At 63.3% G+C, this 26,469-nt stretch overlaps 1 protein-coding gene across 1 annotated transcript in view; it reads left to right on the forward strand.

Annotated features, from left to right (window-relative positions):
• The window catches only part of ITPR1 (inositol 1,4,5-trisphosphate receptor type 1), a 168,963-nt gene extending 143,655 nt beyond the window's left edge, over positions 1-25,308 (forward strand). Inside the window, exons 50-62 of the mRNA XM_081106286.1 lie at positions 813-950; positions 1,738-1,842; positions 3,374-3,566; positions 4,107-4,229; positions 5,571-5,746; positions 7,496-7,660; positions 9,230-9,425; positions 10,830-10,922; positions 11,954-12,093; positions 13,021-13,186; positions 14,774-14,934; positions 21,518-21,679; positions 24,896-25,308. Coding sequence (XP_080962412.1) covers positions 813-950; positions 1,738-1,842; positions 3,374-3,566; positions 4,107-4,229; positions 5,571-5,746; positions 7,496-7,660; positions 9,230-9,425; positions 10,830-10,922; positions 11,954-12,093; positions 13,021-13,186; positions 14,774-14,934; positions 21,518-21,679; positions 24,896-24,982 — 1,905 coding nt within the window. The 3' untranslated portion in view covers positions 24,983-25,308. The remainder of the gene's footprint in view (positions 1-812; positions 951-1,737; positions 1,843-3,373; positions 3,567-4,106; positions 4,230-5,570; positions 5,747-7,495; positions 7,661-9,229; positions 9,426-10,829; positions 10,923-11,953; positions 12,094-13,020; positions 13,187-14,773; positions 14,935-21,517; positions 21,680-24,895) is intronic.
• The last annotated feature ends 1,161 nt before the right edge of the window (positions 25,309-26,469 follow it).

Below are 26,469 nucleotides of genomic sequence, written 5' to 3' on the forward strand. Positions count from 1 at the left end.
AGCTCGTTTGTGCAGTTTGGTATCAGAGAGAACAGGTGGGAGCGTGAGCAACCTGTCGGACTGGTGTCGGCACAGCCTGGGCCCCGCGGGCTGGCCTGGGCCCCGGAGAGATGCCCCCTGTCGGGCAGGTGGGGCAGGAGGCAGGTGCAGGGACCCTCTGGGAAGCGAGCTCTCAGCTGAGACAGGCCACACGTGTGGTTCCGCGGTCACGGGGTCCAGGTCATACGGCAGCCCCGGCCTCTCCGCGTCCGTTTCCCCGAGTACACGGCTCCGTGGGCAGCGGGCAGTGTGTGCGCCCGACATTCCCTGAGACGTCAGGGGACTCAGCTCGGAGCTCGCACGCAGCGGGTGCCGGGAGGGTCCCTGAGACTGGGCTGTGGGGGTGGGAAACGGAGGTCGAAGAACCAGCTTCCTCACTGTCCCTAAAGGTTTCCTGTGTTTCCTGAAATGGCACAGGTGGGGGCGGGCGGGGGGCGGTGAGAACTGGCCGGAGGAAACGGGGAGATGGGGAGAGGCTGGCTCTATCCTCGCCTGTGCCGTGTTGATTGTGGGAGTCACTTAGGGAGCCATTGTCCCTTCTGGAGGAGAGGGCGTGAGCACACGTGGGTCTCCCGGTCTGGGCAGGCGCAGAGGCGAGCATTTCGGTGTCGGTGGGAGCGGGGGCACGGCCTGTGGCCGCGTGGAGACAAGTCCGAGGCGTGTCCCCGCCTCATGGGAAGGTGCTGAGCCGGCGAGGAGGGGGCCGCCCCGGGGGTGCTGCCGATGGAGGCCCCGGGGCCCTGACGGAGCCGCGTCCCGGGTCCTCCCTGCAGGTGGAGGTGATCAAGAAGGCCTACCTGCAGGGGGAGGGGGAGGAGGAGCCGGAGGAGGGAGAGAACGAGGAGAACGGCGAGGACGGAGCAGCCTCCCCCCGGATCGTGGGCCACAACATCTACATCTTAGCTCACCAGGTGCGCCCCCCCGCTGCCGGGACCTCGCCGCGTGCCCCTCCCTCCTTCCCGGCGTCACCCAGTTGTGCTGGCTCTGTCCATGCTGGGGGTTCCCGGGCGCTAAGGGCCGCCTGTCCGAGTGCTGAGTTCCAGGACGCTTCCCCTCCCACGGTGCTGGGGTCACGTCCCTGGAAAAAAAAACCCATCCCCCCCACTTCTAGCAGCCGCTGTGCTGGGCAGGGACGTGGAGATGGGTGATGACGGGGCTGGAGACACATAAAACAAGGGTCAGGGTCTGTGAGCCGCCTCACGCCCAGCTGCTGCCTTCATGGCTGGAGCCTCCGGGGCCAGCCCGTGCTGTGCCTTCTGTTTGCCTGGGGGGTCACCTCCGCCCGGCACCCAAGCGCCCGTGTCGTCATCCTCTTCCCAAGTGACTGGGCTCTGGGGAGCTTCCTCTTTCGGGAGGCCCGGTGCCTGCCCCGCAGGTGTGGCCGCGTGGCTGGGCTGAGGGCCTGTTTCCTGCCGGCTCTCCCTCACCCCCCCCCCGCCCCCCCCTCCCGCCCCCGCCACCAAAGGTCAGGAATTAGATATAAACGGTGACGGTGCTGGGCCGAGGTCGCTAGGCCCTGCCACCGGCAGCAGAAACCCAGTCCCTGCCCTCAGCTCCTCCATTCGGGCGTTTGGCCACCGAGAGGGTATCCGCCCTCTGGACGGAGGCCTGGGCTGTACGGGACCCCGTCTCGCCACTCCCCGAGCGGGCGGGAGCGCGGCCTGGCGCGGGGACACCACCGTCCGCCCTGTGTTGCAGCTGGCGCGGCACAACAAGGAGCTGCAGAGCATGCTGAAGCCGGGGGGCCAGGTGGACGGGGACGAGGCCCTGGAGTTCTACGCCAAGCACACGGCCCAGATCGAGGTAACGCGGCAGCACCTGCCGGACACGCCCGCACTCGGTGCCGAACGTCCGGCGAGGGCCGAGGCGGCGCGATCTGCTGGGGGCTCCAGAGGAGGGGGCGCCCGTGGCGAGCTCTGACCAGGCCCCTGGACGAGCAGGAGGCAGGACGAGCAGGTCCGGCAGGGGACCCGCTGCAGCGTGTGGTCAGGAGGCTCCCCCTGAGGCAGTGACGTCCGAGCCCCGGCCTTAAGGAAAACGGGGCTGACACGGGCGGAGACCAGCAGGGAGTGCTCGGCAAACGGGGGGGAGGGGGGGGACGCCGGGCGAGGGTGCGGGGCCAGCCCCGCAGAGTCCTGTCAGGTCGCGGGAAGCGTGGACTGTGCCGCGGACAGTGGGGACCTCGGGGGGCTGCGCACACAGGAGTGACGGTCACTGTGATCGGACACTCACAGACTCACTCGCCCTCCGTGAGCTGGACGGGCTCGTCCACTGCAGACGGGACCTGAGACAGCAGAGAGCGGCCGGCCTCGCCGTGGGGCGGAGCTGTGACCCAGGCGGCAGCCCCAGGGCCTCCGTGCCTTGTGTGTCGGTCCCTGAGCCCCGTGCGCACCCGCGTGCCCTGGGGCGCCGGCTCCGGGCGGGCTCTAGCCACCAACCCCCACCCTCCAGTTCAGTGAGGTCGGCTTAGGACAGAATCAGGGCCATGCAAAGCTTCCGGAACCTGATCTCCAGCTCGACTTGGGCACCGGGGGTCTGAAGACCATGTCTCCCAGAACCTCCCACCAGGGCTGAGAGCCGGTGGAGGGTGTGGCCGGGACTCGCCCGACTCCTCCGGACTCTGCAGGGACACAGACACACAGGCCAGGCCCCCATTGTACGCCGCCCCCCTTTAAATCTCTGCCCCCAGGTGTGACTCACACCGTGTCTTAGGGTTTGAACAGCCCTGACCTCACTGCTTCCTCTCTGGGGGCTGAGGCGGTCTGGGCAGCTGGAGAGAACCTGTGAGGTGTCCACCTGGGGCCCAGCAACGCGAGTGTAGGAACAGGGAGCGCTGCCCCGGCCTCCGCCAGGCACCGCGTTCCTGCCGCGCCCGTCTTAGGTCTGTGACACCGAGGTGGGACAGCACTGGATAACCCAGCGATGGCCCTTTAAGGCTCCTGTCCGGGAAACATAACCCGAGTTCGCCGGGTGAGGAAGGACCACAGGCCGGGGACGCTGCCCTGACGCTCGGGGCCACGCGGGACCCGGGGCCCTGCTTGTGGACGGACGGACACACAGACAGCCCGGCCTGGAGCCCCGGTGGCCGTGTGCACGAAGCAGGTTCAATAAGTTAGTGAAACTGACGGGTCTGAGGTCAGGAGCACACTGGCCGGACTCACCCGGCCCGGTTTACGCGGATCGGAGAGACGCCGGCCTGAGGGTGGGGTGGTCAGAGACGCCTCGCCGGGTCTGTATCGCACGCTGCCTTGAATACGGCGCCAGGGCCCGTGGGGGGGCCAGAGAGGGGGTCAGAGGCGGCTGCTCACGCTCCCCCACCCCCACCCCGCCCCAGATCGTCCGGCTGGACCGCACCATGGAGCAGATCGTCTTCCCGGTGCCCAGCATCTGCGAGTTCCTCACCAAGGAGTCCAAGCTGCGCATCTACTACACCACCGAGCGCGACGAGCAGGGCAGCAAGATCAACGACTTCTTCCTGCGCTCGGAGGACCTCTTCAACGAGATGAACTGGCAGAAGAAGCTGCGAGGTGGGTCCAGGCGGCGCAGGCAGCGGGGCGGGCGGGGCGCAGGGGGGGCGCACAGTGGGCGCGAGTGACTCCCAGCGGGAGCACAGCTGGTATGATCGCGACGCCCCCACTGCTGTGAGCGTGGGGTCCAGGGGCTGCCACCTCACCTGCACCTCCGCAGCCCAGCCCGTGCTGTACGGGTGCCTGTAAGGTGGGGTGCAGGGTGGACGCTCACCTGCCCCCCCCCCCGCGTCCCCGTAGCCCAGCCCGTGCTGTACGGGTGCCTGTAAGGTGGGGTGCGGGGTGGATGCTCACCTGCCCGCCCCCCGCAGCCCAGCCCGTGCTATACGGGTGCCTGTAAGGTGGGGTGCAGGGACTGGACGCTCACCTGCCCGCCCCCCGCTCCCCGCAGCCCAGCCCGTGCTGTACGGGTGCCTGGAAGGTGGGGTGCGGGGTGGACGCTCACCTGCCCGCCCCCCGCAGCCCAGCCCGTGCTGTACTGGTGCCTGTAAGGTGGGGTGCGGGGTGGACGCTCACCTGCCCGCCCCCCGCCCCCCGCAGCCCAGCCCGTGCTGTACTGGTGCGCCCGCAACATGTCCTTCTGGAGCAGCATCTCCTTCAACCTGGCCGTGCTCATGAACCTGCTGGTGGCCTTCTTCTACCCGTTCCGCGGCGCCCGGGGAGGTACCCGCCTTCGCGTTCGGGGCGACCCCGGGAAGAGCGGCGGGCGGCTGCGGCCTGCACCCCGGCTCCGACCCCTGGGCGTACCCAGGCAGCACGTGGGGTCGCAGGGCCCCCCTCAGACAGGACGAGGCGGCCCCTTTCCCGCGGGTTTGGGTGGCAGTCCCTGCCCGTGCTCATGGACAGGAAGGGCGGGCACGCGGAGCACCCGTGAGAAAGCTTAGCCGCCTCCCGTGTCTGTGGGGAAACCGTCAGAGAAGGCGAGACGCTGAGCCCGAGCCACACAGCTCGGGAGGGCAGAGCCGGGGAGGCAGGTCCCCACACCTGCTCCCGGAGCGGGTGGAGGCCGGCGGCCTTCGTCCCGGGCCTCTCGCTTGCGGCCGAAGGGGGCGCAGGATGTGGCGGCGTTGGAAACGGCTCCTCGTGAGCGTGCGGGGCTGTATTTTTAGCCGCGTCGGCTCACGTTATATAACCAAGCCGGCCCGTGGGACTCTAAATAGCACAGCAGCAGGGGAGACAGCGGGTCCGCGCAGGGGTGGTCGGATTGTAGCAGACGCTGGCGATGTGGACGGTGCCCCCCTCTGCCCCCCCCCAAAGACCCTGATGCAGGGGGGGACCTGCACTGCCCCCCGCCCTCGTGCGCCTTCCATAGAAATTAGACATTTAGGGTTCCCGTCGCCTTCCCTTGTGAAGTGTGATGCAATCTGACTGACTTTTTCTTTTTTGTTGTTAATCCTCACCTGAGGATACTTTTCCATTGATTTTTTTTAGAGAGAGAGGAACAGAGGGGAGAGAAACATCGATGTGAGGGAGACATATCGACTGGTTGCCTCCCATATGCACCCCAACAAAGGCCGGGGATCAAGCCTGCAACTGAGGTATATGCCTTTGATCAGAATCAAACCTGGGACCCTTTGGTCCACAGGTTGACGCTCTGTCCACTGAGCCACACCAGCCAGGACTGTCTTATTTCTTGAACAAGCATATGAGGGCGCCTGTAGGGTGCCACACGAGCACTAGAAAAGCTGTCCCGTGTGGGTGCCCAGGGGACAGAAGCTGAGAGAGCAGCACCGGGCTCCTGGGGAGACAGTGGGGCTGCTTCTCAAGGGGTGACATCCGAGCTAAGACCTAAGGGGACCGGGACGGGCAGGTCTCCCAGGGGAAGGAACACGTGTGAAGGTGTGGAGGGCAGACATGGGTGGGAGGGTTCTGTCCGGGGCGGGAATTGGAGACGAGCGCTGGGACCATAGGCCGGAGAGGTGGCGGGAGAAGGTACGGTTGAGCCCACGCTGCCTGTCCCTGCGCTCGCCGCGAGCTCTGCTCCGTGACCCGCCTGTCTTGCAGGGACGCTGGAGCCGCACTGGTCAGGGCTGCTGTGGACGGCCATGCTCGTCTCGCTGGCCATCGTCATCGCGCTCCCCAAACCCCACGGCATCCGGGCGCTGATCGCGTCCACGATTCTGCGGCTCATCTTCTCCGTGGGGCTGCAGCCCACGCTGTTCCTCCTGGGCGCTTTCAACGTGAGTCCGGGCCCTTGCCGCCCCTGCTCTGTGGACGTGCGCCTGGGCACGCCTTCCCTCTGGTCCCGGGACCTCGGCCTGCGCCTGCGGTGCAGGAAGGCAGCGTCAGGTCGGCTGGTAAAACCGCGGGCGCCGGCGGGGCCCAGGGGGGCCTCTCGGTACGGGTGGCGGCCCGGCGATCGCGCTCAGGGACTGGCCCTCCCGGGAGTCCGGCACGAAGGGCGGTGCCGCTGAGGTGTCAGTTAGTCTTGCCGATCTGGTCACAGGTTTGCTGGGACTGGAGCTTCCAGCCAGTCAGCCCAGCGATCGAATATGAACACAGCATCCCACTCTGTGAGGCCACGCGGAGCAGGAGAGGCGAGAGGGCAGCCACACACAGGGCGCGGGGCGCGAGGTTGCGAGAGCATCGAGATTCCCCAGTCCGTGGTGACGTTTGAGATTGCTGTCTCCATACAACTGAAGTGTGGAAGCCAACGGCATGATGGGAGAACCTTAGGAGGCGGAGGCGGCTGGTGTGAGGTGGAAGATGGGCTGGAGGGTTCCAGGCGAAAGGAGGAGAGTTGGCATGGGAGGCACTGCCTTCCAGAGGTTTCCGCCCGAGCATGTAAGGAAGCTGAGGTCACTGGCAAAGATGGGCATGAGATGGCAAAGCAGGTGCTGGAGTAATTCCGCGCCCCAGTAGCTGTCCCCGAGGGGCGTGCGGTGGGGGGCGGCAGGGCCTGCGGAGAGGGAGCCGCGTCAAGCTCACAGCTCAGGCGAGGCGGCAAGGAAGGTGTGTCTGGGCGCGTGGAGAGGCGTGTGACGTGCAGGACCTGGCCCCGCACGGGTGACCACCTGGCCCCGCACGGGTGACACGGCACCGAATGCCAGGATCAGGCCCTCGGGCCTCATCCTGGGTCAGCATTTTCAGAGGCTGCTCCCGGTGATCCCTCTCAGGTGGGAAAGGGTCGGGGGTCAAGTCCGCGTGGGAAACGCTGGGAGGGCTTTCCCTGCAGAATTCCTCGGCCTTCCCATGCCGGCCTGGAGGTTCCCAGAGGCTCCAGGGGCGGCAGGACAGACTTCTCTCAGGGTCAAGGCCAGGGCAAGGCACAGGGTTGTCTTTGCCGCCATCCCAGGAAAGACCTCGATAGGTGTCCCTGGCCCCATCCGGTCCTTGCCTGTCGCTGGACCAGCCGCTGCTGCCGGGGTGCAGTCCTCTGATTAGCCGATGGAGCCCCCCGCCCCCAGACCTCCAGGGCCGACACCGGGTCAGGGCTGCACCCCCAGAGGAAAAGGAAGAATTATTCCCAGAGAGGAGGCAGGGGATAGAACGCACCCCAAAGTCCCTTCCTTTTCTTTCCCCAAGAAAAGGTCCACCTTCCCCGTGAAATTGGGAGCGAGGGGGAAGCAGGGACTGCCTCGTTCTTATTAAACTTCTCTGTCCTGCCTCTGACGCGACAGTTTCAGAAAGCTTTCCATCTGCCGGTCGCAGGGCTGTCTGACTGTCCCGTAAGGGTGTCGGAGATGATTCATTGAGCTTCGTCATTTCGGTCTGTGCTCATGTCGGGTTTTGTGGCATTCCAATGCCACTTGGTCACCGTGGCCCCGCAGTCATTTGACGACCACGTCGCTTGGGATGTGCCTGAAAAGCAAAGTCACGAAATGACTTCGACCCCCGGGGCGGTTCCCGTGGGTTTGGTGGGCACTCGGTGCAAAAGCGGGGGGGGGGGCACAGTCGTGCTTAAGTGCCTGCCCCTCTCGTGCCCCCAGGTCTGCAACAAGATCATCTTCCTGATGAGCTTCGTGGGCAACTGCGGCACGTTCACGCGGGGCTACCGCGCCATGGTGCTGGACGTGGAGTTCCTCTACCACCTGCTCTACCTGCTCATCTGCGCTCTCGGGCTCTTCGTGCACGAGTTCTTTTACAGCCTGCTGGTGAGCCCGCGAGCGCCCCGTGCAAACCAGAGGGTCCGGGCCCCTCACCCCTGGCCCCTCCTGTTGGTTTTAGCCCTCGCCCGAGGGTATTTTTCCCATGGCTTTTAAAGGAAGAGAGAGGGGGACAGAAATTGACATGAGAGAGACGCATCAATAGGTTGCCTCCCGCACATGCCCTGACTGGGGCCAGGGATTGAACCTGCAACCCAGGTCCGTGCCCTTGACCGGGAATCGAACCCTCGACCCTTCGGTCTGGGGGGGTGGGGGTGCGGGGGGGGGACGGGTGCTCTAACCACTGAACATACTGGCCAGGACACAGATCCGTCCTTTCGATTGTGATTGCTGTGCCTGCTCTAACAAGGTAGTGCCTCTGTGCGCAGTGTTGGCAGGATCTGGGAAGGAGCCCACCCCCCCACGGGGGCGCAGGTCAGCCCACAGGGGCCCAGGGGGGAGGGCCGGTCACACTGACGTAGCAGATCCGCCTTTTACTTTTCATAACAGACGGTGCCCCCAACCCGGATCAGGAGGTGTTGCCTCTGTGTTTCTTTATTTCTTTTTTAAAAATACGTTGTTATTGATTTTTAGAGAGGAAGGGAGAGGGGGAGAGAGAGAAACATCAATGATGAGAGAGAATCACTGATTGGCTGCCTCTTGCACGCCTCCTACTGGGGATCGAGCCCGCAAACCGGGAATGTGCCCCGACCGGGAATCAAACCGTGACCTCCTGGTTCCTGGGTCACCGCTCAGCCACGGAGCGGGCCGGCCGGGCTCTTGATTCCTCGGACTCAGCCAGCACTTGCCAAGGAGGATGTTTCTGATCCCGTCCTCTCCTCAGAGGCCCGGGGTGGTCGGCGGCGGCATGAACGGGTTCAGATGGCCATGTGTGACGGTTAATGTGTCTGTAAACATGCGTGTGCGTGTGTGACTTTTCCCAAACGTCATGAGACGAAATAGCCTGTCCGGTTGCCGTGGGTGGGTAGTGGGGTGACGTGTGATGTATTGCTCTTGTCTGTGCTTTCCTGTGGTTTCGACGTGTTCTCCACGGGACACGGGTAACTTCCCGTGGGAGAACCTTTTCCTTCGTGAAGCCGGGCTTGTCTGTGCTTTAAAGTCAGAAGAGCGGTGGGTGGGGAGGGAAAGGTCACTGTCTCCTCCGTGGCCGGGGCTGGCGCCCAAAGCGGCTCTCACTTGCTGGGTAACCTTTGACCCATGTCGACATTGCCTTCTGTACCTCCTGGCTCTTCCTCGCTTCCTTTTAAGTGCCCACTTGCCCCGGTGCCCCCCCCCCACCCCCCCGCCCAGGCCCAGTCTCACTGGCGCAGCCTGTGCTCTGTGCCCAGCACCTCGAGGCTGAACGTGCCCCTGGCACCGCTGTTGTTTCCCGCCTCCCTTCTCCGGTTATCTCCCCCGTTTCCACCGTCTCGCCCTTCGCTGTGGAGACGGGCAGGTGAGAAGAGCAGGGTAACCACATGGTGCTTCTGAGCTGCCCGAGGGCGAGTCCTGTCCGTGGGTGTGCGTCCCATCGGGGGCGCCCTACAAGCACCCCATCGCCTCCTGTTGGTCTTGCAGCTCTTTGACCTGGTGTACAGAGAGGAGACCCTGCTCAACGTCATCAAGAGCGTCACCCGCAACGGGCGCTCCATCATCCTGACGGCGGTGCTGGCGCTCATCCTGGTCTACCTCTTCTCCATCGTGGGCTACCTCTTCTTCAAGGCCGACTTCCTGCTGGAGGTGGACCCGCTGCCCAACGACACCGCCCTCCCAGGTGCGCCAGCCCGCGGATGGAGGGCGTTCCCCGACGGTCCCCGACCGGGGCACGGCGCCCTGCGTCGCGCGGTGTCTCCCTGACACCCAGGGCGGGAACCTGGAACACAGGCTTGGTTCTCATCGTATCCGAGGCGCCTCTCGGGGGCGCAGGGGGCGTGCCCAGAGCCCGCACTGAGCTCACGCACGACGATCCCGTCTGCCAGTGGCACAGCTTTTCCCTGAAAGACTGGCGTGACCTCTCGGAGACAGGCGTGCGCGTCCCTGATGGAGGAAGCCGCTTCCAGGACTGTCTCCTCTGCGGCGCACATGGGGACAGGCGTGCACGGGGGGGGGGGGGGGGTGCTCACTGCGGACTGGAACCGGGAGCCTCTGAGCGCCGGGTGTGTGCATGAGTGGCAGTCACCCCCGGGGCGGCGGCGGGCCCTGCAGGTGCCATGCACCCTTCACGGGACGTGGTGGGAGGTGGCGCAATAGCTACAGGAGGTCAGGCATGCTTCTTGTTTTTTTAATCCTCACCCGAGAATATTTTTTTCCATGGATTTTTTTTGAGAGAGTGTAATGGAGGGAGGATGAGAGGAGAGAAGCATTGATGTGAGAGAGAGACATCCATTGGTTGTCTCCCGCACCCGCCCCAACTGGGGCCGGGGACCAAACCTGCAACCAAGGTCCGTGCCTTGGCCGGGAATGGACAGTGCTCTAACCACTGAGCAAGCCGGCCAGGGCCAGGCATGCTTTTCGTAAATTAAAAGTCCACATTTCTTGAAATATGGACGGTGATACTCCAGCTGCTAGCAGTGGCTCCTTCTGGGACGTTCTTGCTTTTACCACGGGCTTGTGTTATTTTCGTTCATGGCAAGGAGAGAGGAGAGGTCGAGCTCTGAGAATGAAAAAAAAAGCTTACATACCTGGGTGGCACCAGGGGCTCTCTGCCCTGCATTCAAACCGTGGACACACTCAGGGAGATGCCACCCGTCGGCATCCGGTCGCCAGGCGCCCTCGAGGGGAACCAGCCTGGGTGGGTGAGACGGAGCCAGGCGGCCTGTCCCCCGCCCGGTGCTGCGGCCACTGCAGCCTCCAGGTGGACACGGAACGGCGTTTCCTCCGACCCGCGGGGTCTGAGCCTCTCGGGTCCCACCTGGGTTTTCGCCGGTGCCGCTGCCAGGCCCGGTGCCGACTCAGTGTGAGCCTGGCCGGGTCTGTGCGGCCGGCTGTGCGGGTCAGTCTCGGCCGTTGGCCTTTCCGGGGAGAGAGGTGCTGCCGCCGTGCGGATCCCCAGCAGCCTCCGCCCCCGCCCGGGTCACCAAGCAGACGTGCCAGGGCGTCTCCGCCTTGAGCGTGCCGGCAGGACTGTGGGGTGACGTCTGCGCGAGGTTGTGCATCACAGTGTCCTTCTCTCTCCCAGAGGCCGGCGAGAGCTTGGCCAGCGAGTTCCTGTTCTCGGACGTGTGCCGGGTGGGGGCTGGGGAGAACTGCTCCACTCCTGCACCCCAGGAAGGTAGGACCCCATAGCCTGCAGCCCCGCGTTAGTGCCAGGCCCCTCTGGAGGCCCAGACGTGAGGCCGGTGGCCGCCCGGAAAGGCTGGGGGAGCCGAGGAAGACAGGGAAGAGAAGGCTCTGTGGGAAGAAAGGCCGGCTTCATGGATTCAGTCAGGACTTCTTGGGGGCCCACTGTCTGCCAGGGGCCGTTGTATTCTAAGCTACAGCGACATGGGTGGGGGGTGGCAGGCGGGCAGGTCGGGGTCACCTGAGAGCTGCTGAATGCTAGGAGTAAGGATGGAACACGGAAGATAGGCACCCAGCCTCATAGTGCAGTGGGAGTATCACCAGGAAGTGACAGCTAAACCAAAACAGCGGACTATCCGGTGAAGGCAGAGGGAGCAGCCCGTCTGAAGGCTTGGAGTAGAATACAGCAGGTTTAGGGAGATATGGTTTATGAGGAAGAAGAATAGCAAGAAATGAAGCCGGCCAGGTTGGCAAAGGGTCAGATCACGAAAGGTCTTACATGTCAGGCTAGGGAGGTTACATTTCATCCAACGGATGACTGGAAGTTGTTGAAAGGGGAGTGATATGATGAGATGTGTGTTTCAGCAAGGCCCTTCTCTCTGCAGCTGGGGAAAAGAATGAAGGTAGAAAAGTCACTGCTTTTTTCCTCCAAAAAGCAGTGGACAGCCTCCAGCATAAAGCGGTTTAATCAGAGGAGCCGCTCTAGCATGCTGCCAGGTGTAGCCCCTACAACACCGCAGTGAGGAGCCTGGTGGCCTTGCCCCCAGCTGAGAGGGGAGAGGCTGTGGCTCAGGGTAGGAGCAGCTTCTCTGAGGTCAGACGCCTGCTCAGCGCCGGGCTGGCGTTGACCCCTGAGAAGGACGGGGCGTGTTTAGATTCCGAGGTGGGCGGGCAGGTCTGGCCTGGCTGGAGAAGTGAGCAGGGGGCAGCGGTGAAAACAGAAGTGACAGACTCCAGCCTTTCAGAAGGAGGCGTGCGGCGCTCGGGCCTTCATTTCCTTCTCTCGCTCTGTCTGCGTCGCAGCGCTGCTCCCGGCCGCGGAGCCGGAGCAGGACAAGGAGCACACGTGCGAGACCCTGCTGATGTGCATCGTCACCGTGCTGAGCCACGGGCTGCGGAGCGGCGGCGGCGTGGGCGACGTGCTCAGGAAGCCGTCCAAAGAGGTGGCTGCGTCCCCAGAGGACCGGGGGGACGGGGGCTGGAGCACAGACAGAAGCCACGCAGGCAGCCTGGGAGCGGGGACGCATGGACGGGCAGGGCCGGCTCCTGGGGGCACCTTCCCTCTCCATCGGCCACGCTGACACCGTGCAAGGGGCTGGTCCCCAGTCACACTGGAGTGACCATTTCCTCGGGTTGGGCCTGGCCACCTGGACACGTTTCCACGACCCCCGAGCTCCCAGGAAGCTCCCTGCCCGCGCGGTCCCAGGGCACTCAGAGAATTCACAATTTATTGATTTTATTTTTTTTTAAAATATATTTTTATTGATTTCAGTGAGGAAGGGAAAGGGAGAGAGAGATAGAAACATCAATAATGAGAGAGAATCATTGATCGGCTGCTTCCTGCACGCCCCCTACTGGGAATTGAGCCACAAGCTGGGCATGTGCCCTTGACCAGAATTGAACCCGGGACCCTTCGGTCCACAGGCCGACTCTCTATCCACTGAGCCACACCGGCTAGAGCACACAACTTAGACACAGGGTATGAAAAGAGATGCAATGGTGGCCCTTTTTAAAAATATATATATTTTTATTGATTTCAGAGAAAAAGGGAGAGGGAGAGAGAGATAGAAACATCAATCATGGGAGAGATTCATTGAACAGCTGCCTCCTGCACGTCCCACACTGGGGATTGAGCGCTGACCGGGAATCGAACAGTGACCTCCTGGTTGATAGGTCAGCGCTCAGCCAAGTGGTGGCCTCCTGAACGCTTGACATCCTGTTTAAGTTCTGCTCCAGGAGGCTGCTGGGTGATGTGGGGGTCAGGGTGCCCCCTGGTGTTGAGAGGGGATGTCCACCGTGGTGCGTGGAGCCCTCCCGCTGCCGGGACCGCGGGGCAGAGTTGGGGCCCGCTGACCGAGCCCTCCTTCCAGGAGCCCCTGTTCGCCGCCCGCGTCATCTACGACCTGCTCTTCTTCTTCATGGTCATCATCATCGTGCTGAACCTCATCTTCGGGGTCATCATCGACACCTTCGCCGACCTGAGGAGCGAGAAGCAGAAGAAAGAGGAGATCCTCAAGACGACGTGCTTCATCTGCGGTGAGCGCGGCTCCGGGGCGGTGAGCGCGGCTCCGGGGCGGTGAGCGCGGCTCCGGGGCGGTGAGCGCGGCTCCGGGCGCTGCCGGCCTCTGCCTGGGCCAAGCGGCCGGGAGGACTTGAAATGCCTGCATCTCGGGGTCTTGTCGCTGGGGTGCCCCTCGGCCCTGAGATTAGGATGGAGCCCGTGCCCAGCTCCAGGCTGCAGGGGGTCACTGTGATGGCGTTGGGCCTCTGAGCCCCGTGCCGGGAGCTCAGTGCCCAGAGCTCAGAGCCCGGCGCGGAGTCAGACCGGCTCTGAGCGAGCTCCCGCCTCGACCTGCACGTCCTCGCTGTAGTCAGTCGCATATCTGAGCCGAGTGGCTCCCTGTGACCTGGGTGCGGTGACATGAACCCCTCCACCTCAGGGTGGCACTCGGAGGAGCTGGCTCAGGTGCCACCCAGGCCAGGACCACGCGGTGCGGGTGACAGTAGTGAAGGTCCCCGGGGAGAGGCACGTGGGCACCAAAGCCATCTCGGTGGCTGCAAGACGTCCATGGAACTAACGTAACCATGTGGGACCAGGACGTCCATGGAACTAACGTAACCATGCGGGACCAGGACGTCCATGGAACTAACGTAACCATGCGGGACCAGGATGTCCATGGAACTAACGTAACCATGCGGGACCATGACGTCCATGGAACTAACGTAACCATGCGGGACCAGGACGTCCATGGCACTAACGTAACCATGCGGGACCAGGACGTCCATGGCACTAACGTAACCATGTGGGACCAGGACGTCCATGGCACTAACGTAACCATGTGGGACCAGGACGTCCCTGGAACTAACGTAACCATGCGGGACCAGGACGTCCATGGAACTAACTAACTAACCCGTGCGGGACCCAGGGGCTGAGGGTTGTCCGTAACACAGTTACTAAACACTGTATACATTTCCTACTGGTCAGCCCCAAAATGAGCATTTTTCCACTTAAACACTTAAAGATGTTGCTTCCTTTAAAATAGTTTAATGCATTTTCTTTGACATAATTTCCAGAATTACAGAAATGTCATAAGAAAAATACAAAGAATTTCCATACACTGGGCCCTGGCTGGGCTGCTCAGTTGGTTAGAGCATCATCCACACCAAAGTTGCAGGTTCGATCCCTATAGAGACGGGTGTGGAGCCCAGCCCTCCTGTGGACAGACAGGCCGACAGAGCCCAGGAGCCCAGCCCTCCTGGGGACAGACAGGCCGACAGGGCCCAGGAGCCCAGCCCTCCTGTGGACAGACAGGCCGACAGGGCCCAGGAGCCCAGCCCTCCTGTGGACAGACAGGCCGACAGGGCCCAGGAGCCCAGCCCTCCTGGGGACAGACAGGCCGACAGGGCCCAGGAGCCCAGCCCTCCTGTGGACAGACAGGCCGACAGGGCCCAGGAGCCCAGCCCTCCTGGGGACAGACAGGCCGACAGAGCCCAGGAGCCCAGCCCTCCTGGGGACAGACAGGCCGACAGGGCCCAGGAGCCCAGCCCTCCTGGGGACAGACAGGCCGACAGGGCCCAGGAGCCCAGCCTGGGCTGCTCACGGCCGCCTCCCGCCCTCTGCAGGCTTGGAGAGGGACAAGTTTGACAACAAGACGGTCACCTTCGAGGAGCACATCAAGGAGGAGCACAACATGTGGCACTACCTGTGCTTCATCGTCCTGGTGAAGGTGAAGGACTCCACGGAGTACACGGGCCCCGAGAGCTACGTGGCCGAGATGATCCAGGTGAGCCGCCCGGGTCCACGCAGGATGCGGCCTCTGCGTCCACCGGCCCTCGCCCTGGACGCGGCCTGGGCTCTGGCCTTGTCGTCCTCTGCGGTGACCTTGGGAAGCAGCAGCGGGCGGTGCGCCCCCACTTTAAAGGAGGAAACACCGAGGCTCGGGGAGACGCGTGCAGCCCCGTGGCGGCGGGGCTCTAATGAGGGGCCGCCTCTGCGCTCGGCCTCCTTCCCGATCACGGGTGTTTCTGTTTATTTTCTCTCTTTTGTGTTTTTTGCCTTAAATAAGAGCTGGTCTCTGAGAGGTGCCTTTCGAAAGTGATCGCCCGGCGTGGTCCGGCGTGGTTGGCTCCTGTGTCTGGACCAGCCCAGCCCTCCTGGGGGACCCAGCCCAGCCCTCCTGGGGGACCACATGGTGGAGGGACCGAGTCCCCAGTTAACCTCTGGCTGTTAGGGAGCCAGGCTGCCGTGTCCCGAAGGGGACACCTCCGCAGGCCTGAGCGCTGTTCTCAGGCAGGTCGCATGGAGGCACCACGCGGGTCCCAGGCAGCTGTCCTTGGTGGCCACAGCAGGGGGGGCGGCGGGGGGGGGGGGGAGGGTGTGCACATTAAAGGGGAAAGACAGTTCCCCAGAACCACGGCCAGACTTGGGCATCCACGCCCAGGTGACTCATCGCACGGGCGTAGCTCCCTGCGGATCAGGCACTGAGCTCCCATCCATCATCCTGCAGCCTGGTGCTGGCTGTTTCTCACGGCCGCAGTAGACAGCGCTCTCACCCCCTCCCTCCCTCCTCCTCTCTCTCCCTCCTACCCCCCCCCCCACACACACACACACACATAGCTCCCTCCCAGGATCCCCCTGTGCTCCCTCCTGTGTTTGTCACCTGCCCACGGCAGAACCAAGTTGTCAGGGACAGGGAAGCAAAGTGGCAATGGCCCAGGCTACAGGTCCTGGTGCAGCCCCCAGGTGCTCTGGGGGATAGTGGGGTGCCCTGGGGGGTAGTGGGGTGCTCTGGGGGGTAGCGGGGTGCCCTGGGGGTAGTGGGGTGCTCTGGGGGTAGTGGGGTGCTCTGGGGGGTAGCGGGGTGCTCTGGGGGGTAGCGGGGTGCTCTGGGGGTAGCAGCGTGCTTTCCTTCACACGGGGGAGTCAGGAGCCCGCACGCCTGGAAAAAGCTGTGCTGAGACCCCTGTCAGTTCGAGTCAGAAAAGCCCTTTTGCCTGAAAACAGCTCCTGGTACATTTTCCGGGCAAATCGGTCCCATCAGCAGGTCCTGCCCTGCACAGCCCCGAGAAGCTGTGAGAAGCTTCCAGCAGGGCCTGACCCCGCCTCGCTATCTGTGTGTGATAAGACGGACACAGCCAGGAAACTGTGCTAACGAGGGCAAAGGTCAGAATGGGAACCCAAAACCAGCGTGTCACGGCCTCTGTTTCGCGGGGAGCCGGCTGGGCCTCGCACCTTTGACCCCAGCGAGCGAGAGCCTGGCGCTGCCAGGTCTGCAGGCGGCACTTTCCAAAGCGGCCGCCCCCGAGGCCCCGGGGAGGCTGGGCGGCTCGGGGCCCCTGCAGACCCAGAGCTCCTCGGGGTCACAGATGAGAGCGAGGCCGGCAGGCGGGGAGGGCGGCGGAGGCAGCGGGAGGAGCGTGAACATAAGAGCTCACTCGCTGCGGGAGGCCCAGCAGACAGGACCTGGGTGTGCACCAGCCCCCCCTCTCCTGGCACCCCGTCTGCTTCACCGCGGGCAGGGGGCGGCTGTGATGCGGGGCAGGGACCCTCTGATGGGCGGGCAGGTGGCCGGTGACGGTGATGACGGGCTGGGCTTTATCTGGAACCCCAGGGGCTGCCTCTTGAGTTCCCGGGAGAGAGAAGTCGCCTGGGCGGTGCTCTCTCGGGCCTCCCGCCCACCTGGGCGGCTCCCCCCTCGCCCTGTCCTCAGGGCCCCTCAAGCCCTCACTGTGGGTGAGGACACAGCCCTCTGCCCTCTGACACGACTCCCAGAATGCACCAGGGCAGGGTTCAAGGACAGGGGCGAGGGGGGTGAGAAGGGACTTGGCGGGTGCCGGTGGCTGGAAGCAGTGGCCCGCCCCGCCCCGTGCACTGGAGAGAACTCCCGCCAGGCTCCGCACACTCTGCCCTCGGGCCCGCGCACTTCCCAGGGGCCTCCCTCTGTGGTCCCTCCGCCCGCACCTCCCGCTCCTGCCTGAGTGACCCCAGTCGGACCCGGAGGGCGGCTGGCGTGTCACAGAGTCTCCCAGGAGCCGACCCGGAGGCAGGGCAGGCGTCAGCGGCTCCCAGGTGGTCCCCGGGCCGTGCACAATATGACGTCAGGAAGGCGGGGTTCACAGCCAGACATCTCCCCCCTGAGCCTGTCCAAGGCCTGACCTCGGCCCGCCTCCTGCTCCTTCCCGAGTGCAGACCCCACGCCCTGGCCCCACCGAGGCTCCGGGGCCTCCACACCATGTGGCCTCTTTGCTCCAACTGGCCCTGTGCCGCTGGGGGTGTGGCCCGCGAGGGGGACAGACTGCCGTCCCTGGGCCCTGCGGGAGCCCGGTTATTGAGTCCACGCGGGACGCTGGAGCCTGTCTCGGGCTGGGAGGACGGCGGAAGACGCGGGTGTAGGTGGAGCCCTGGGTCTCGGACGGGCACACACGGGGACAGGCTCTCGGTTCTATTCTGCGGAGCCAGCGAGCGAGCACAGCCTCTCCCCTGGAGCCCTGTCCACGGGGCAGCTTCCGCGTGGGGGCTCGTGGGCTAAGCAGGTCTGTGGCGGGGGCAGGGCTGCGGTGTGGGAGGCAACCAGTCTCTCTCACGTCGACGTTTCTCTCCCCATCCTCCCTCTCCTTCCTCCCTTTCACTCCAAAAATCAATGTAAAAAATATACTCAGGTAAGGATTTTTAAAAGGCAGGCAGGCAGGCATGGGGAAACTAAAGTCGCCAAAACGCCACTGAACTCTGGGAAGTGGGGGGGCCAGGGGGGGGGGGGTCTTAGCTCAGACACCGGCCAGGGAGGTTGCCTAACAAGGGCTGAGCCAGCTGAGGAGGGCAGGTTGGGCCGACTGGTCTCGATCAGGCATCTCCATCGGACCGGCCCGCCCTCGTCCTGCTGTGGTCGCCAGCCCCGCCTGCCTCTCCTCTGTGCCCTCCTGCGTCCTCCCCTGGGGGCGCACCTGGGACCCAGCCGTGCTGCTCAGCGGTCAGCGCTGCCTTCTCGCAGCCCCTGGGCCAGGAACCCGCCACCTGGGCCCCGAGTGGCTCTGCAGCGGCTTCTCAGAGGGGTTGCATCAGCGCCGGGTGCCGCCCTCCCTGCTGGCCGGCGACCTCCTGCTCGGGATCATCCGGAACAGCCAGGAACTGGCCTGGGGCGGCCGCCGCCCTCCCAGCAGCTGGAGGTTACGTAACGTGGCTGCGGGGAATGTCCTTCCTGCCCACGAGCCGCCGCCAGCCACGGGAGCAGCTGCGCTGGAGAAAGTGTCTGGAGCCGCGCCCGAGGGCGGACGGAGCTGGACGGTGCGGCCGCAGGCCAACGCCCAGCCGCTCTGCCACTGGGGCTGCGGCACTGGCTTCCTGCCTCCCAGGGCGCTTGCCTCCGGGACCTTCCTCACAGCCACGGACCCAGGAGGCAGAGCCGGGGGTCACCCTCCACAAGCAGGAGGGGCCGGGACTCCAGTCCTTCCTGCTGACACCGTCGTCAGGGCTGCCATGGAAACGCACCCACGACCTGCGGGGATCACGGGTGGGGTTTGGGGCCGGCCAACAAGTTCCAGGGGTGGGGTCCTCTTTTCATTACTGGACTGTTTTACAGCAGTTTTAGGTTCACAGACAGACGCGCAGAAAGTGCGGCCTCCCACGCTCCCTTCCCGCCGGTTCGCTACTGACCTTTTGTGTCCCTGCGGCGGCGTGTTTGTTACAACAGATGAGGCCGCTATTTACTCTGTGACGGGCTGAGCCAGGGTTCACCTTCGGGCTCACTCCGGGCTGTAACCACAGGGTCGGCACCGCCGCTGGGGCGGACGCAGGTCACGGAGGAGAGGAAGGTGGGGCCGGCCCACGAGGGATCCCCTCTCTCCCGCCGCCCCGGACACCCTCTGTGCCCGGCCTCGTCACACCCCCACCCATCTTCTTCCCGTGTCCGGGGTCGGGACTGGTTCGGTGCGGTGGCTTTCGCCGAAATGCGTGGCCGACACTATGAAGGGCGGTGCCGAGCCCCTGCCCGCACGCGTGTCCGGTCACCGTTTCTCACCGGAGCGGCGGAGGCTGCTCTGTGCTGTGGTCTCGGGAGAGGGGGCTGAAGGGGACGCCTCTGCCGCGGAGACAGCCGCACTCACACCAGGCAGGTGGCCGGTCCTCGCGTCCTCGCGCCCCCTGTGGGAGCCAAGGAGGCCCAGCCTCTGTCCTGGTCCCCCGCCCTCCCGGCCCGCCCTCACCTCGGCACCGGGAAGCCCCCTTGGTCACCCGCTGGGGGAGATGGGCAGTCGGTCGCCATCTGAGTTGCAAGGACAGCCTTGCCCGCTGGGTCTTCCCAGGGGCCCTCTCCACGGCAGGGAGCCCGCAGCCCACCCTCCCAGCACCTCTCTCCGCGGCACCTGTCACCCTCAGGCTCTGTCCCGGAGTCTGGCTGTAGACGAACAGGAGGTTCAGGCCCCTGTGCGTTGTTTACGCGTAAACAGCTGCACCTGAGACCCATCTCCCGGTGGCTCTCGCCGCCGCCTCTTAGAACAGCCCCGCAGGGAGCCTGGGAGAGGACACGCTTCCCAGAATGATGAGCCCCTCACACACAATCCAGCTCCCTCTCCCCCTCCCTCTGCCTCTCCCCTTCCCTTCCTCTCTCTCGCTTTCACACACACACCCTCCCTCACTCTCCCCCCCCCCACACCTCCCCTTTCCAGTCAAGGACAAGCCGAGAGGTTGTGCCGCCCCCGCGTCTGAGGCCTCGGCGTTGGCTCTGTGGGGACTTTTCCAGCTTTACCTAGAAGAGAGCTCACCAGAGCTCAGCGCTGTGGTCAGCCAGCTTCCGGCTGTAGCTGCGGTGCCTTGTGCTCTGACACAGGAAGCGGCTGTGCCGGGAACCGCTGGCCGGACTGCAGGCCAGGCAGACGGTGCCTAATGACATTGGTATGCGCGGTGCCACAGCCAGGAGGCCGGGGATGCACTGGGGCGGCCAGACCCGGCGACACATGCTTGGGGGACCCAGAGCCGCCCGGCCCCACCCTCGACCACACACACACCCCGGGATGAGTTCACGTATAAACAGTCTCGGTTGAACATGACTTTCCCAAAAAATGCAGCCGAAGCCGAGACCAGACGGCTTTGATGTTGAACAGATGTAAAGGCGGGATTCTGCCGATGGTCACAGGCCCCGGGCTCTGGCTGCTGGGGCCGTGGGCGCGGGCGGCCGGTCGTTAGCCGAGACAAGCCTGCGTGTGCCGTCCGAGCTGGAGAGAGAGAGAGCGGGTGCGGGGGTCTCTGCCTTGCACTCGGCACAGGGGGGGCTCCTCACGGTCCCGCGAGACTCGGACTCCGTGCAGAGGGGCCCTGGGGTTAGAGCCACGTGGAATTGAGGCAGTTTGGCCAGAATTGCTCGTTTTTCTTTTAAAATACATTTTTATTGATTTCAGAGAAGAAGGGGCAGGAGGGAGAGAGAAACACCAGTGATGAGAGAGATCATTGATCGGCTGCCTCCTGCATGCCTCCCCACTGGGGATTGAACCTACAACCCAGATACGTGCCCTTGACCGGAATCAAACCCCGGACCCTTCAGTCCACTGGCCGACGGTCTATCCACTGAGACACACCGGCCAGGGCCAGAATTGCTCCTTGATTCCAACTCCCAAGTGCTGCTGGGGGTTTGAGATCTGACTTACAGCCCCGGGGACCCACCAGGGCCTCAGGTTGGGAACCGCCCGCAGGGCAGGAGCCGGCGGTGCCCGCAGTTGGGCTGTGTGTGTGGTTAGGGGTGAGGCTTCCCAGCTCTGCAGTAGGTATTAAGGTTGGAAGCAGGCAAAGGGGGACCTCGCAGGTCACCGCCGGGCAGACCTGCCTGTGCTGGAGGAATGGGGATGGTCCGCGGTCTGTGTCTAGGACGGGGCAGGGGCCCGACATGGCCTGCAGCAAGGGTAACATTTCTCTGAGATCTTGGGTTTTCTCTCTAAAACCTGAGTGTCAGTTGGGGAGACGAGAAGGCCCGGGTGGTGGCGTGACGGCTGCGCGACAGCGAGTGCACAGGTGCCACTGGGCGGGCAGCTGAGTGGAAGGTGGTCGGTTCCGGGGGGTGTTTCACCACAACGTTAAACTCAACACTCATCAGCCCTGTGGTCTGCAAAGATCGGGTTCCCAGGGCAGCGCTCATACTTGCAGATCGGGAACCTGTTTCAAAGCCGACTTTCCCCACGTTTAACTTTAAGGAATTCTAGGAACCGAGAGAGTTCCGTTTATTCAATTAAGAGGGTACTGGGACGTGGTTTTTAAAACGACCCGCATCCGCCCGTTGTGCGGCACCGAGCGGGCCTCACGCGAGGGGGCCCGGCCCCGGTGCTCCGCGGCCCCCCGGCCTCGCCTCCCCGCGGTGACCCCTCTCTCTGCCCACGCGATTCCAGGAGAGAAACCTCGACTGGTTCCCCCGGATGAGAGCCATGTCCCTGGTCAGCAGCGACTCGGAGGGCGAGCAGAACGAGCTGCGGAACCTGCAGGAGAAGCTCGAGTCCACCATGAAGCTCGTCTCCAACCTCTCGGGCCAGCTGTCCGAGCTCAAGGACCAGGTAAGGGAGGGGGGCTGCCTGTGCGCACGCGTGTCCACGCACCCACACGCATGTACACATACCACACACACAACACACACATACACACACAGCACACACACAAATGTGACGAGGGACTCTGCCCTCCCATCTCCTCGCTCCTCACCCAGACACTACGTGCAGCCCCAGGGGTAGGTCTGGGCTGCATTTAGCCACCGTCCTGGTTCCCTCGTTGGCCAGGCCCCTGCTGAGTGGCTGCAGGTCCAGGCATGGGCCAGGCCCGAGGAGGGACAGTGGGCTGATGGGCGTGCCTGTCGCTGCTGTCCCAGGGCTCAGGTCTGCAGACGGTGCCCAGCTCTCGGCCCGGATCGGCGCTTTGTCCCCGAGTGGGGGAGGGCGGGCTCTCCGGCGCCTGAGTCTGCACTGGGCCCTGGTGTGTCGCCCGGCCCTCACCTCCCTGCAAGGCGGCCCCAGAGGCTGCAGGTGGGCGCTCCGGTCTCGGCTGGGTTTTGGGCGCTGCGTGTGCTTTTGTTTTCACGTGTTGTCTTTCATGGTTGAAGGACAGGGCTGTGCTCTGATTGCCTTTCACGGTTGACTGTTTAAATTCTTAGTCCTTTTTCTGAAAAGAGCTGTAAGGTTTCAGAACTGCCTTCGTGCACCCAAACACGGAGGCCAACATGGCCATTTGGCACAGCTGAGCCAGCTCAGTGGGCACCTGTCAGACCCGGGAGGAGGGCCCCTGGTGGGTGGCGTTAGCGTCTGTGGGGCGGGAACTGGGTGGTCCTGCCCTTTCTGAGTTGCTGTTGGGAAGGCGGCCGTTGGAGGTCTCCCCCAAAGGCCTTCCCTGCGAGTGAATTGGAAATTGAACTATTTTTGCACTGGCTGGTGTGGCTCAGTGGATAGAGCATCAGCCTGCAGGCTGAAGGGTCCCGGGTACGATTCTGGTCAAGGGCATGTACCTCGGTTGCAGGCTCCTCCCTGGCCTGGGCTCACATGGGAGGCAACCATCAATGTGTCTCTCTCGTGTCAATGTTTCTCTCTCTCTTTCTCCTTGTGGCTCCCTTCCTTCCACTCTCTCTAGCAATAGGAAAAGTATCTTCGCATAATGATTAAGCGAAAGTAAACCGATAAATCAATATTTTTTTAAAAAAGAAATTAAACTGTTTTTTTTCTCAGAAGATAATCAGGCCACAAAGAAACAGGAGGAGACCAGCGGTCTATGGTCAGGGGCTCGGTCAGGCGCCACCTGCTTCCATTTAAAGTGCCCGGCTGGCGTTTCAGCACAGCTGCTCTTCATTGGGGAAAATTGCTTCTTTCAGGAGGAATCAGAGGACAGTTTTTGTTACATAACAGACTGCTAATGCAGAGGAGGGGAGTGTCCGGCCCGGGCCATACAAGGCCCTCGAAATCGTGTGGCCTGGCCCTGCCACGGCACGAGGGCGAGTGAGTGAAATGTCTGACCAAGCAGAGCAGGCTGGTTTTTAGCGGATGATCTGTGTGGCCTGAGAATGATGTTATAGACACGCACGTGGCCCTGGGAGAGGAAGGCCCCCCACTGCCCCCGCCCCCAGCCCAGTTCAGTGCATGTATCTGAGAATCGACTTCACAAGAAGAGCTGAGTTTCATGGACCTCGGTGCCTGACGCTCACGTTGTTCGGCGTAAAGAGCCCCGCGTTGCCACCATGGCTGCCGGCTCCTGGCCACGGTGCGGGCCCTGCCCCCCGAAGGGAAAATTCCCGACTAGACACACAACCCACCGACGACTAGCGAGCAAGGACCTGTGGCTTATTGTTAAAGGGCCATGAAAGAAGGCCATTCACTGGCCAGAGGGCTGGAGACGCAGAAGTGGCCTCATCACTTAGCTATTTTTCCGGATCTGGTCCAGAACCCAGCATAACGGGCAAGGGCAGCTCCGGGGTAGCCGTGTTGGCTTAAATCCCTACTGTTGCCGACGGGGGGCTGTTTACAGGGCCAGAAGGTTGGGAACCATGTGCTATTCCGCGTGCTACGTAGCGATGCCGCTCGCCTGCCCGTGGGATGCGGGCACTGAGTGTGATCTCGTGCACCGTTCACCCCGCGGGGGGCATTGGCTGCCTCGCCTCACACTGGTGTGCGGAGCAAACCACCCCCCCGCCCCCCGGCAACAGTAATGATTTAAACCAAGACAGCCGCCCTGTTCCCCCCCGTGGGGAGGGCACTGTCCTGACACTTCCCTTCTCCTCGCTCACCTGGGGAGCCTTCGGGGCCTGGGGGCGTCCTGCGTGTCCCTTACGAAAGCTGTGTGGGAAGCGCCGTTTCGGAAACGCTGACTCCTGGGAAAACGTCTGCTAAATCGTAACAAGGCGCTTCCCAGGGCCGAGGAATAGGACTCCGATTTGAAAACCATGTTTTCCGTAAGGGCCGCTGTTTCCTCGGGATATTTTGTACCAAAAACTAGTCCAAGCACAAACCAAGGGTTAAGCGTCGACCACATGACAGACAGACACTGTCCTGAGACGTGCACACGCACCTCCCGCTCCCGAGAGGAATCGCCCTGTGCGGCGGAGAAACTGAGGCAACGTCAGACCATAGGAAGCAGGTGTGACGCCAAAGCCCGTTCCTGATCCTGCTCCAGCCGCTTCCTCGGACTGAGGAAGCGGAGGCCACGTTAGCGAACGAGCAGGGCACACGCCTCCTGGTCTTCACTGACTTAGGCGCCCGCATCCAGTCCCGGGCTGGGACCGACGGGGCCGAGACCCATGTCCGCTAATGCAGAGAGTGAAGTCTGTCCCGAAACCCCGGGCGGACCCAGACACCACCCACGGGAGAGCCGGGGGGGGGGGGGGGGGGGCAGGCGGGGCTAGGACCGCCTCTGGCTCTGCTGGGGAGCAGGACCCGGAGCCTCCCAGGCCGGGCCACAGGCTCTGCTGTTCGCTGGGCAGGAAGCGCCGCCTCCCGGGGAGTCTGGACACCACTGGGAAGGGGTCTGGGAAGCGGCGAGCGCCCGGCCTTCCCGGTCTGTCATTTCTTGGTGACAGGGCCGCGGCGACGCCCTGAGTGCCCCGCGCACGGCTGGGCCCCAGAATTCCCCACCTGCCGGCGGGCTCTTTCTGAAGCCGCCTGCGTGTGAGAGATACAGTCTGTGTAGAAAGTGGGTTTCAGTACAAACCATAACCACAGAGGTAAACCTACGGTTCGCCGTAGGCGCTGACGCACAGGAAGTGTCTGGGCTGATGAGGAAACTTTCTGACTTTCCAGATGACAGAACAGAGGAAGCAGAAGCAGCGGATCGGCCTCCTGGGACACCCTCCGCACATGAACGCCAACCCCCAGCAGCCCGCGTGAGCGCCGGGGCGGCTCGCCTCCGATCGCCGGCGTGGGGGCTCGGTCCCCCTCGCCCCGCGGCTCCGGCTGCGCTGTAAATACTCCGTTTATACTGGATGTACATGATCGCTACTCTCGAGGTTGGATGTACGTATTGTAATTAGAGTTGGCGCGGTGACCTTTCATTTGTGCCAAAATATATTAAAAATGCCTTTTTTGGAAAGGACTACAGAAAGCACCTGATTTGCACTTGAACCAGAGCATAGACTTAAAGCTATAGGACATGTATTTTGTATTTAAATCTAGAATAGCCAGTATTTATGTTTTTTATAAACTGTGCAATACGGTTACGTGATCACAGTAACTCTGTACCCCCAGCGTCCCGGAGGGAGCCCGCGTGTTCATATTACGTGACAAATGTCTAACGATGCTGCTGCCAGAATGTAGTGCCGGGGCGCGCAGGCTCCTGTGGGGACACCGTGGCCGTCACTGGTGGCGTCGGCGCCCCAAGCCTCCCGAGCGGCAAGTCCGCCTTCGTTTTAAGGAGCAACTTCAGCTTCAAAGGTCCTTTTAAGCTTCCAAATGGCTCGTTTAAACTATTTCTCTGCCTAAGAGCTACACTAGAGGCTCAGACGTTAGCTTGTGAAGTTACTAGACTTTCTTAAAGGGGTCCGTGCATCCCGCTGGCCCGTCGACGTCCGCTCCTGGCGGATGTTGGCATCGCGCTACAAAACGCGCCATCGGTGGCCCCTAGGTTATCTGGTCCCCACGGCAGGCGGTCTTTCCCTTCGTCTGAACCCGCGTGCGGCGGGGGCTGCGCGGTGTCTCCATGCAGCCCGCAGAGACGCAGGGGCTCGTCCCGTGAGCGCTCCGCGTGAGCACGGACACGTGGTTCTTGTGAAAGAGCCGCGTTTCGGTTTCTTTCTCTGTCACGTGATTCTCCTGCGGGTGGACGGAGAGTGAGAGAGGAGACGCCAGATCTGTTGCTGAGTTTTGTACCTGGATGTCATTTTACAAGAGACCCTTCTGCAAAAAAAAAGTTTTAAAAATGTGTTGACAGCAGAGGTCCATCGAGTGGCGCCTGTAAATGCCTGTGTGCGGATCATATTTAATAAACGATGCAGACCACGGAGCGGCGGCTGGTGGCTTCCTGCGGCGCGGGGCGGGGCGGGCGGCGGCTGCAGTGATGGTTTGGGGCCGGTTTAAAGCACGGCCGGTTGGGGACCAGGTGAGTCCAGAGCCACTTACCCGCCTGTCCGTGCAGACGCAGACGCTGCGGGGAGCGCAGTGACCGCCGCCGGGCGCCCAGGCCCTCGCATGGGCTGGACCTCGACGTGGCTGTCCTTCCTGGCCGCGCCCAGGGTCCTGCGAGCCCGAGGGTCTTACAAAGCTCCCGCCCCGTCCAAGGGGGGACCTGCCCCTCGTGCAGGCCGGGCCGGGTCCTGGGGCTCTCCTCACCGTCCCCCTGGGCTTTGGGAAATACTGCCATTTCATCTTTAAACACTGAG

Source organism: Myotis nattereri (assembly GCF_964212035.1).
Source record: "Myotis nattereri genome assembly, chromosome: 14".
Taxonomy (NCBI): Eukaryota; Metazoa; Chordata; class Mammalia; order Chiroptera; family Vespertilionidae; genus Myotis; species Myotis nattereri.